The 13,078-nt window shown below is 35.6% G+C and overlaps 1 protein-coding gene across 2 annotated transcripts in view; it reads right to left on the minus strand.

Annotated features, from left to right (window-relative positions):
* Positions 1–7,877: 7,877 nt before the first annotated feature.
* LOC123318982 (homeotic protein Sex combs reduced-like) overlaps positions 7,878–13,078 on the minus strand; it is a 43,033-nt gene continuing 37,832 nt past the window's right edge. Inside the window, exons 2-3 of one of the 2 annotated variants that reach the window (XM_044905769.1) lie at positions 11,118–11,455; positions 7,878–9,316 (exon numbers count right to left, since the gene is read on the minus strand). In XM_044905769.1, coding sequence (XP_044761704.1) covers positions 11,151–11,455 — 305 coding nt within the window. In that variant the 3' untranslated portion in view covers positions 7,878–9,316; positions 11,118–11,150. The remainder of the gene's footprint in view (positions 9,317–11,117; positions 11,456–13,078) is intronic. The other variant, XM_044905768.1, reaches the window with a different exon arrangement.

Genomic DNA, 13,078 nt, shown 5'->3' on the forward strand with positions numbered 1-13,078 from the left:
CCAGTATAAATATTACAGGGAGTATTTACAACATTCTGTGCAATAGAGGCATTGGTTCAATTTAATCGTTTTCTATTCGAGTTATGTTAGTGTAGACCGTAGACCAACGACCTCTATCAATCCTCGGACAAAAATCCAAAATTATTAAATCAGAACTTGAATTAATAAATTGATTTGAAGCCTAGTCAGGAAATGAAAGTTTAATTCAATTTGTTCGAGCCAACATCTTGTAGATATGTAAGTTAACCCGATTTTTATTTTCCATAGGACAAGTTATCATATTTTTGACGAGCGCATTTTTTTTGAAATCGTTCTTTTACTGTTGACTCATATTCAATATAGAAAATGCAAGACTATTTGTACACAAAAAAATGAACGCTTTAAAATTAACTGTTGATGCGATGTACCTGTATTATAGGTGTTTTATTGAAATAAACACAAAGTATTCTTTCAATCTGAAATATAAACTTTTTTGAAGAAATGTTTTATATCAACTTATACGGAAAATAATCTAAAATTGACAAAACTTTTTCTGATATACATCACATAAGATTGTTTTGCTGATGAAGTCATGATTGATAATAAGTTAATAATCTTCATGAATCGAATAAACACACATTACAGTATTGTTTTCAATCTCAATTAAAAATGATAATCAATTTAACCATCGCCAAAAAACTACAACAATGTCTGAGCTAGCATTTTGTGTCCCCCTCCTCTGTTATGATGATTGATCTGAAAACTAACAGTAATTAGTATTGCCCTGTGTACTTCGGATTCGATTCTGAGGCAAATGTTCAGACAAACCATTAATCACTCTAATAACGTCCAAAAGATTTCCTGACAGTGGCACTCGACTAAAGTAATCGAAATTTTAATGAATGGATGCTATCGAGAATGAATTTCCCTCCTTTACATTCTTATTCGACTTTCAGCAACATTTTGTGCAGAACAGCTCTCATTCAGTTCGCTAACATCATAGACCGGTTTATAGATTTCTGAGCCTTTTTCTTAGATATAGATAGTATATAAAACTATACTAGTATATGGAGTTCATAGAATTCGTATTGAAGATTCTAGAAAACCAAACAGTTGATGATTTAATAGAGAATTGCACTCCAGAGAGCTCTTCGAAGTCAACTCGAAAATGAAAAGTGGAAAAACAAAAAAAAATATTTTCTCCCAAACAGTTTCAGATATTGGAATGTTTGGTATGAAAATATAGGTTTTCGAACACGCTGAATCTATTGCAAGCAATTTCGAAAGCCTATCTCCCTTCGTTTAGAATTTCACCTTGGAAATGGCATTTTTCAAAAATTGCAATTTTCAATCTGCGATATCCCCTGTTATATTCGTCTGATCCCATTGGGATTTCCGGCTATATAATCAGCGCTGTCTAGGCTTCCACCCTAGCACAAGAACTCGATTTAGAAAATCCCGATTTTTCGGGTCAAAAATGAGCAAGGGATTAGACCCCCCTAAAATGACCTATTTGCAACTCTGTCTTAAAATCAGGATGTTCTATTACTGTCCTCGGATATGGAGTGCATGGAATTCGCATTGAAGATTGTAGAAAACCAAACAGTTGATGATTCAATAGAGAATTGCACTCCAGAGAGCTCTTCGAAGTCAACTCGAAAATGAAAAGTGGAAATACAAAAAAAATTATTTTCTCCTAAACAGTGTCAGATATTGGAATGTTTGGTATGAAACTATAGGTTTTCGAACACGCTGAATCTATTGCAAGCAATTTCGAAAGCCTATCTCCCTTCGTTCAGAATTTCACCTTGGAAATGGCATTTTTCAAAAATTGCAATTTTCGATCTGCGATATCTCCTGTTATATTCGTCTGATCCCATTGGGATGTCCAGTAATATAATCAGCGTTGTCTAGGCTTCCACCCTAGCACAAGAACTCGATTTCGAAAATCTCGATTTTTTGGGTCAAAAATGAGCAAGGGGTTAGACACCCCTAAAATGACCTATTTGCTACTCTGTCTAAAAATCAGGATGTTCTATTACTGTCCTCGGATATGGAGTTCATAGAATTCGTATTGAAGATTCTAGAAAACCGAACAGTTGATGATTCAATAGAGAATTGCACTCCAGAGAGCTCTTCGAAGTCAACTCGAAAATGAAAAGTGGAAAAACAAAAAAATTTTTTTTCTCCTAAACAGTGACATATATTGAAATGTTTGGTATGAAAATATAGGTTTTCGAACACGCTGAATCTATTGCAAGCAATTTCGAAAGCCTATCTCCCTTCGTTTAGAATTTCACCTTGGAAATGGCATTTTTCAAAAATTGCAATTTTCAATCTGCGATATCTCCTGTTATATTCGTCTGATCCCATTGGGATTTCCGGTTATATAATCAGCGTTGTCTACGCTTCCACTCTAGCACAAGAACTCGATTTCGAAAATCCCGATTTTTCGGGTCAAAAATGAGCAAGGGGTTAGACCCCCCTAAAATGACCTATTTGCTACTCTGTCCAAAAATCAGGATGTTCTATTACTGTCCTCGGATATGGAGTGCATAAAATTCGTATTGAAGATTCTAGAAAACCAAACAGTTGATGATTTAATAGAGAATTGCACTCCAGAGAGCTCTTCGAAGTCAACTCGAAAATGAAAAGTGGAAAAACAAAAAAAAATATTTTCTCCCAAACAGTTTCAGATATTGAAATGCTTGGTATGAAAATATAGGTTTTCGAACACGCTGAATCTATTGCAAGCAATTTCGAAAGCATATCTCTCTTCGTTTAGAATTTCACCTTGGAAATGGCATTTTTCAAAAATTGCAATTTTCAATCTGCGATATCTCCTGTTATATTCGTCTGATCCCATTGGGATTTCCAGTTATATAATCAGCGTTGTCTAGGCTTCCACCCTAGCACAAGAACTTGATTTCGAAAATCTCGATTTTTTGGGTCAAAAATGAGCAAGGGGTTAGACCCCCCTAAAATGACCTATTTGCTACTCTGTCCAAAAATCAGGATGTTCTATTACTGTCCTCGGATATGGAGTGCATAAAATTCGTATTGAAGATTCTAGAAAACCAAACAGTTGATGATTTAATAGAGAATTGCACTCCAGAGAGCTCTTCGAAGTCAACTCGAAAATGAAAAGTGGAAAAACAAAAAAAAATATTTTCTCCCAAACAGTTTCAGATATTGGAATGTTTGGTATGAAAATATAGGTTTTCGAACACGCTGAATCTATTGCAAGCAATTTCGAAAGCCTATCTCCTTTCGTTTAGAATTCCACCCTGGAAATGGCATTTTTCAAAAATTGCAATTTTCAATCTGCGATATCTCCTGTTATATTCGTCTGATCCCATTGGGATTTCCGGTTATATAATCAGCGTTGTCTAGGCTTCCACTCTAGCACAAGAACTCGATTTCGAAAATCCCGATTTTTCGGGTCAAAAATGAGCAAGGTGTTAGACCCCCCTAAAATGACCTATTTGCTACTCTGTCCAAAAATCAGGATGTTCTATTACTGTCCTCGGATATGGAGTGCATGAAATTCGTATTGAAGATTCTAGAAAACCAAACAGTTGATGATTTAATAGAGAATTGCACTCCAGAGAGCTCTTCGAAGTCAACTCGAAAATGAAAAGTGGAAAAACAAAAAAAAAATTTTCTCCCAAACAGTTTAAGATATTGGAATGTTTGGTATGAAAATATAGGTTTTCGAACACGCTGAATCTATTGCAAGCAATTTCGAAAGCCTATCTCCCTTCGTTTAGAATTTCACCTTGGAAATGGCATTTTTCAAAAATTGCAATTTTCAATCTGCGATATCTCCTGTTATATTCGTCTGATCCCATTGGGATTTCCAGTTATATAATCAGCGTTGTCTAGGCTTCCACCCTAGCACGGGAACTTGATTTCGAAAATCTCGATTTTTTGGGTCAAAAATGAGCAAGGGGTTAGACCCCCCTAAAATGACCTATTTGCTACTCTGTCCAAAAATCAAGATGTTCTATTACTGTCCTCGGATATGGAGTGCATAGAATTCGTATTGAAGATTCTAGAAAACCAAACAGTTGATGATTCAATAGAGAATTGCACTTCAGAGAGCTCTTCGAAGTCAACTCGAAAATGAAAAGTGGAAAAACAAATAAAATTATTTTCTCCTAAACAGTGACAGATATTGGAATGTTTGGTATGAAAATATAGGTTTTCGAACACGCTGAATCTATTGCAAGCAATTTCGAAAGCCTATCTCCCTTCGTTTAGAATTTCACCTTCGAAATGGCATTTTTCAAAAATTGCAATTTTCAATCTGCGATATCTCCTGTTATATTCGGCTGATCCCATTGGGATTTCCGGTTATATAATCAGCGTTGTCTAGGCTTCCACCCTAGCACAAGAACTCGATTTCGAAAATCTCGATTTTTTGGGTCAAAAATGAGCAAGGGGTTAGACCCCCCTAAAATGACCTATTTGCTACTCTGTCCAAAAATCAGGATGTTCTATTACTGTCCTCGGATATGGAGTGCATAAAATTCGTATTGAAGATTCTAGAAAACCAAACAGTTGATGATTCAATAGAGAATTGCACTCCAGAGAGCTCTTCGAAGTCAACTCGAAAATGAAAATTGGAAAAACAAAAAAAATTATTTTCTCCTAAACAGTGTCAGATATTGAAATTTTTGGTGTGAAACTATAGGTTTTCGAACACGCTGAATCTATTGCAAGCAATTTCGAAAGCCTATCTCCCTTCGTTTAGAATTTCACCTTGAAAATGGCATTTTTCAAAAATTGCAATTTTCAATCTGCGATATCTCCTGTTATATTCGTCTGATCCCATTGGGATTTCCGGTTTTATAATCAGCGTTGTCTAGGCTTCCACCCTAGCACAAGAACTCGATTTCGAAAATCACGATTTTTTGGGTCAAAAATGAGCAAGGGGTTAGACCCCCCTAAAATGACCTATTTGCTACTCTGTCTAAAAATCAGGATGTTCTATTACTGTCCTCGGATATGGAGTTCATAGAATTCGTATTGAAGATTCTAGAAAACCAAACAGTTGATGATTCAATAGAGAATGGCACTCCAGAGAGCTCTTCGAAGTCAACTCGAAAATGAAAAGTGGAAAAACAAAAAAAATTATTTTCTCCTAAACAGTGTCAGATATTGGAATGTTTGGTATGAAAATATAGGTTTTCGAACACGCTGAATCTATTGCAAGCAATTTCGAAAGCCTATCTCCTTTCGTTTAGAATTTCACCTTGGAAATGGCATTTTTCAAAAATTGCAATTTTCAATCTGCGATATCTCCTGTTATATTCGTCTGATCCCATTGGGATTTCCGGTTATATAATCAGCGTTGTCTAGGCTTCCACTCTAGCACAAGAACTCGATTTCGAAAATCCCGATTTTTCGGGTCAAAAATGAGCAAGGGGTTAGACCCCCCTAAAATGACCTATTTGCTACTCTGTCCAAAAATCAGGATGTTCTATTACTGTCCTCGGATATGGAGTGCATAAAATTCGTATTGAAGATTCTAGAAAACCAAACAGTTGATGATTTAATAGAGAATTGCACTCCAGAGAGCTCTTCGAAGTCAACTCGAAAATGAAAAGTGGAAAAACAAAAAAAAATATTTTCTCCCAAACAGTTTCAGATATTGGAATGTTTGGTATGAAAATATAGGTTTTCGAACACGCTGAATCTATTGCAAGCAATTTCGAAAGCCTATCTCCCTTAGTTTAGAATTTCACCTTGGAAATGGCATTTTTCAAAAATTGCAATTTTCAATCTGCGATATCTCCTGTTATATTCGTCTGATCCCATTGGGATTTCCAGTTATATAATCAGCGTTGTCTAGGCTTCCACCCTAGCTCAAGAACTTGATTTCGAAAATCTCGATTTTTTGGGTCAAAAATGAGCAAGGGGTTAGACCCCCCTAAAATGACCTATTTGCTACTCTGTCCAAAAATCAGGATGTTCTATTACTGTCCTCGGATATGGAGTGCATAGAATTCGTATTGAAGATTCTAGAAAACCAAACAGTTGATGATTCAATAGAGAATTGCACTTCAGAGAGCTCTTCGAAGTCAACTCGAAAATGAAAAGTGGAAAAACAAAAAAAATTATTTTCTCCTAAACAGTGACAGATATTGGAATGTTTGGTATGAAAATATAGGTTTTCGAACACGCTGAATCTATTGCAAGCAATTTCGAAAGCCTATCTTCCTTCGTTTAGAATTTCACCTTCGAAATGGCATTTTTCAAAAATTGCAATTTTCAATCTGCGATATCTCCTGTTATATTCGTCTGATCCCATTGGGATTTCCGGTTATATAATCAGCGTTGTCTAGGCTTCCACCCTAGCACAAGAACTCGATTTCGAAAATCTCGATTTTTTGGGTCAAAAATGAGCAAGGGGTTAGACCCCCCTAAAATGACCTATTTGCTACTCTGTCCAAAAATCAGGATGTTCTATTACTGTCCTCGGATATGGAGTGCATAAAATTCGTATTGGAGATTCTAGAAAACCAAACAGTTGATGATTCAATAGAGAATTGCACTCCAGAGAGCTCTTCGAAGTCTTCTCGAAAATGAAAAGAGGAAAAACAAAAAAAATTATTTTCTCCTAAACAGTGTCAGATATTGAAATTTTTGGTGTGAAACTATAGGTTTTCGAACACGCTGAATCTATTGCAAGCAATTTCGAAAGCCTATCTCCCTTCGTTTAGAATTTCACCTTGGAAATGGCATTTTTCAAAAATTGCAATTTTCAATCTGCGATATCTCCTGTTATATTCGTCTGATCCCATTGGGATTTCCAGGTATATAATCAGCGTTGTCTAGGCTTCCACCCTAGCACAAGAACTTGATTTCGAAAATCTCGATTTTTTGGGTCTAAAATGAGCAAGGGGTTAGACCCCCCTAAAATGACCTATTTGCTACTCTGTCCAAAAATCAGGATGTTCTATTACTGTCCTCGGATATGGAGTGCATAGAATTCGTATTGAAGATTCTAGAAATCCAAACAGTTGATGATTCAATAGAGAATTGCACTTCAGAGAGCTCTTCGAAGTCAACTCGAAAATGAAAAGTGGAAAAACAAAAAAAATTATTTTCTCCTAAACAGTGACAGATATTGGAATGTTTGGTATGAAAATATAGGTTTTCGAACACGCTGAATCTATTGCAAGCAATTTCGAAAGCCTATCTCCCTTCGTTTAGAATTTCACTTTCGAAATGGCATTTTTCAAAAATTGCAATTTTCAATCTGCGATATCTCCTGTTATATTCGTCTGATCCCATTGGGATTTCCGGTTATATAATCAGCGTTGTCTAGGCTTCCACCCTAGCACAAGAACTTGATTTCGAAAATCTCAATTTTTTGGGTCAAAAATGAGCAAGGGGTTAGACCCCCCTAAAATGACCTATTTGCTACTCTGTCCAAAAATCAGGATGTTCTATTACTGTCCTCGGATATGGAGTGCATAAAATTCGTATTGAAGATTCTAGAAAACCAAACAGTTGATGATTCAATAGAGAATTGCACTCCAGAGAGCTCTTCGAAGTCAACTCGAAAGGAAAAGTGGAAAAACAAAAAAAATTATTTTCTCCCAGTGTCATATATTGGAATGTTTGGTATGAAAATATAGGTTTTCGAACACGCTGAATCTATTGCAAGCAATTTCGAAAGCCTATCTCCCTTCGTTTAGAATTTCACCTCGGAAATGGCATTTTTCAAAAATTGCAATTTTCAATCTGCGATATCTCCTGTTATATTCGTCTGATCCCATTGGGATTTCTGGTTCTATAACATCAAACAGTTCTCTGAATGATTTTTTCTGAGTTGATTCTCGAAATCCAAACATTTGGATTCTAGCAGAGGAGTATGAAAATGCTTGTAGAATTAATAGTTTATTCATATTGGACAATTACAACAGTAAATAGTAGGATTTTATACAATCTAGTTTGTACGCTTGCCACACACACAAGAACAAATACATAAATAAAGCAACAAATAAAATTAATAAGAAAACAATATTGAGCTCAAATATACATAACATAATATACAGTTCCACTTATCAGTACGGTGTTTCTTGTCATAATCTATGTCATAATGAACAAAACGGGTGTACTCCAATACATACAACTCTCAAACAGTACAAATTCTGATTTAACCGATATCGAGTTATCAATCTCCATCACTATATAGTCAATTTGATAATATTTACAACAGTGAGTCAGCCATTGCTCAATAATCCCTATAATAACTTAAATTATGAGTGGCAATTTATTTACAAAAGTCGAGTGTACATCTCTCATCTAATATATACACTAACAATACCTAAAACTCTATTTTAATCACACTTTTCAACTAAATTTATTGTGAGCCAAGTTGAGAATTTTCACAGTTACTTCGTAGTTTCGAAAATATCAAAAATTTTCACGAGGAACGATCAATTTTTTAACAATATTGCACGAGAGAATTGGACAGGAGTGAAAAACAAATGTAAGTGAGCAAAAGTAAATCGGTTAGAACGGTTTTAAGATTTAAACGAAGTTGAAGTTATTTGATCACTTTATCAAAACTAAGTTATCCACACTTTAATGTGTACTTTCAAACTCCACATTGATAGTGTTCGTCTTTTTTACCAATATCACCGAAATGTCTATTGGCACTTATTCGAGAGGTGCATCTGCATACGGCAAAACGATCATTCTGAGACACTTGGTGGTGAGAAAGACGCCTTGAAACATGGGTTGGAGATTGAACGACAATTGTTCAAAATTGAGCAGAGTTTTTCGACGTGTAATAAATACTGCACATTTGCAAGATTTGATTTATCATACGTGTTTTCTTGAGCAATACGAATACAGGGTGAGAATAACATATCTATAAATTAATTCAGGATTAGATCCTAGTGAGTGAGCTTTTCCAATAGTTCCAACTTTTGAGGTCGATTTTCACTTAAGAATCAGATGGATCATAGCTCTTTTGATTTTGTCATCTAATGTATAATATTGAATATATACTCAAGCAAGTATTGGTTGTGTCTTTTCGACATTGCTCACATCTCCAAGCAGACCTTTCCTCAATTTTCTATCGAGTTGTCGTGTCAATCAGAATCGCGCTCTCGTGTTGACGTACACAGACCGGAGACTACCCAGGGATCCGAATGGGGGGCCTACGAAGGGCCGCAGTCTCCGTTGTAGGCGGCCCATGGCTAGCTGTAGGGACTGCCGCATGCGTAAAGGCCGCGTTGCATGGGTCCCATGCCTCCCATCCCCATCGCTTGGTGGAATGCATATCCTTCATCCTGGAGAGAAGCCAGGTGGAAATCTGTAACATCAAAAGGGGGCTCTGAGTTAATTCCAGCTCAAACTTTGGGGACGAGAGTGGAGCATGCCCAAGAGACACTCACAGAAAACGATTGATAATTTTAGTGCGCAATACTAATCACACATCGGTAATTTACCTCCTCTAACAGCTCAATTTATATTTTAAACTAGCCAACATTTACTCGAGCGCGACATTTGAATTTCGTTCAGTTTTCTTGATTTTTCCGAGATTCCTAGGCAACTTTTCCTGAATGTAATGAGTATAAACATTCTACAATGTAAGAGGAAGGTTTTAAAAAAGAAGCTAATGAAATCGGTTCAGCCGTTTTTAATTTATGCGATGACAACGCAAACTATGTCACCATTTTTATTTATAACGATTGAGAGACCTTCCATGCATAATTGTAGAAGTTTTGAAGCACCCTCTATAAAGGGAGGAGGGTAGTTACGGTATTTGAAAGACAAATCTAACTTTTGGTGCCAAAGGTGGATGGACCTTTTGTTACTGTTTATTATTTGGTTATTGAATGTTTTTGATGTTTCTGGTGTTATTTATTATATGCTTTGTTGTTGTGATTATTACTTCAGTTGATGACTCTACGAAAATGGCATGTTTTCAACAACAGTTGAAGTTACTCCTTAAGTGTATGTATGTCATTGACTTCGAAACACATAAAAGAATATAAAAATCCGTTTCGGTCATTTTATCCATTTTATCCTTTGAATGAAAAAAGTGGAGGAAAAGAAAAGCCATCAATGAACAAATCATCTTCAGCAAAAAAGATTTCAACATTTCTCTCGAAAAAGTTACTGGATTATAAATGAAAAGTTGCCTAATTTGAAGAAAAAAAAACAATGAACAAAGTGATAAATGCCGAAAATATGAATTTTGTCCTTTACATTTTGTACTTAATTTTCTCAGCTTCAACTAGAGAAAACTGGGAAGCTGCTCGATTGATAAACTCTCATGAGAAAATGAGAATTTTTGAGTGTCGCAGAGCTTTTTAGCAATTTCATATCTATTTTGTTTTGTTTTTATGAATAATCATAATTTTCCATACAAATTCAGAGTATCTATTTGTATTCTTCTAAAATCTAATATGTACATATTGTGCATTCAGAGGGTTCTTACACCATCCCCATAATGATTATCCCTGTAAAGTTCCGAATTTGTTTTCAGACCTTAACCTATGAACAGCAAGCGCATGCATTACAGTGAAAACAACTCTTCTTGCAGTGAATGGGAACGATTAACTGTCTGATCTCCATGAATAAATAGGTGTACACAAACAGAAATGCAATTTTTCGCTTTACTTGCATGATCGAATATATACAAATATAACGTTTTCAAAAGTGAAAGATATTTTTGGAAACAAAGGAATTCGTATATGAAAAAAATGATATAGAAATAACTAAGCACAGAAATTCATCGATGAAGCGATCCTGCTACGTCCCTGATAGTCTGATGTGTACAGAGACAGGTTAATACGCCAGATCCGTACTTAGTATAGGGTCAGGGCCCCAAATGAAAAAAGTCTAGAGGCTTAGAGGTCCAATCGACAGTGGATAACTTAGGAAAATACCGCCAAAAGCTACAGTATTATCCACCTTAGCGACGATAATAGCAAAATAATGAGTGATGAAAAAAGGTCCTATTGAAAATAGGAAAAGAATCCTTCATCCACCTTTGAAAACAGATATTATAGTCATTTTGGGGTATTGCGAAACCAATAATGAGCACATAGTGCCCATTCACAGCACTAACTACAGAAATAAAAATAATAAAAAATAAAATAAAATACCTAATAACGAAAATTCTATCACAACACAGCATCCTAAGTAGCAAGATGAGCAAACTGACTATGATGCAAATCAAACTGATATGGATGCCCGTATGGGGACATGTGATATGGAACGATATTCATACTGGCCATCTTGTGTTCCTTTTTCCACTTCATTCTCCTGTTCTGAAACCATATTTTTATCTGTCTTTCCGTCAGGCATAGGGCATGTGCTATCTCGATCCTTCGTCTTCTTGTCAGATAACGATTGAAGTGGAATTCCTTCTCCAGTTCTAAGGTCTGATAGCGAGTGTACGATGTCCTCTGTCTCTTGGTCTCTCCGTTAGCATTGACGGTACCTGCAAAAGAGGAATTATTCAATTGTCTGAGGTTCATCGAAATATGTCGTCAAGTAGGTCATGAACTTTTGACAGATTTTTTTTGCCAGCTCAGTGATAGCCAGCAAAGGATGCAGATGATTTCAATTCACAAACACCATTTCCATATTAGAGAAAGGGGTAGAAAGGTAAAGAAAACAAAAAAATATTATCTTCAAATTAAGAAAAAATATTAAGACAAAACTAATCTGCACTTTATATCAGATATTATCTCACATTTTACTGCTTTGTTTTTTTTTCTTTCAGATGAAACTTTCTGGTAACTTGGAGAAGGCTCCCTGGATTTTTTCTTGTTCGAGGAAAGGATCAATTTTCACAGTGCGAAGTGCCCTTCAATGTAATATATTTCAGCCTATTTTGTTAACAGTTTCATCTCTTACAATCCACAACACATACGGGGAGAAAGGGTTTGTTTACTGGGGTTTTTCCTTAAGATCTTGTATCATACGCATAATTGTATGGTACCTCATTACGCTAACCTCTGTATAAACTTTATATCTCATAAACACATGCTATAATAACTGTTTGATGTTAAAAATTGTAATTTTCTTTATCAAAAGAATATATATGATTTGGGTAGTGACTATTCAGCATTAATATTAAAATTAAAAAAATAAAGATTTTCTCGATTTTACATTGCATAATCGTTCGTCTTGAAATTAAATCGTAAAACGCCTTTGATCAGTGGCGTGCCCTACTGCGTAGCTCTCAAAGCTGCACCACCTCGCGTATAAATCACAGTTTGGAGAGCAGCCAACTACGAAAATTTGTTACTGACATTATTATGCATTTAAATAACTCATCAGTGAGAGGACATCTCTACTTTATCTGAATTTTCCCCACAATAGTGAATTAATTGAGAAGTCACTGATATACGAGATAAAATGCAGATGGAACAGGAAATGATATTCGATAAGTCTGATTTGTTATTATATGTAGATGAGTTCTTACGTTTGAATGTGTATTTGTCAAAGAGTGAAAAAAGCCCCTTCCCAATCGAAGCTATGATACTGTCGGAAATATTAATGGATTTCCACAAAAAAATTGCCAAAACATGGATCCAACGAAAAAGGCACAGAAAAGACATATTCAATGGTACTTTAGCAAGCTGAAATTTCGAAAATATATCCTTGATAATCCAAGGATGAGAGTGGTGTAGAAAAAAACCTTGGTTTGCGATATACAGAGTGTCCCAAAATTCTTCATCTTATTTTGATTGTGCTCCACGAGAAATGCCATTTTTGGAGTTCAACCTTGCAGAAAATAGGTGATACAGGTATATTCATAGATTCACGAAAAACATACAAGAGGAAGTATATAACAGCGAAAATGTATGAAAAAATAAAAAAAATATAAAGACTAAAGAAATCATAGTGGGTACAGTAAACAAAAACCTTTCTTGAATATATTCGCCGTAAGAGCAAACTAGTCCATCTCAGCGTCAAGGCAATATATATCCCACCCGAACTGTAGAAGATAAATCAGGCCTCTGGGGTGGTCATGCTGATTCTAAATCAAAATATGTGTACCATACTCCATTTAGTATGATGAATGGCGATCAGAAAAGTCCACTCTTCTGTGAGA

Source organism: Coccinella septempunctata, chromosome 8 (assembly GCF_907165205.1).
Source record: "Coccinella septempunctata chromosome 8, icCocSept1.1, whole genome shotgun sequence".
NCBI lineage: Eukaryota > Metazoa > Arthropoda > Insecta > Coleoptera > Coccinellidae > Coccinella > Coccinella septempunctata.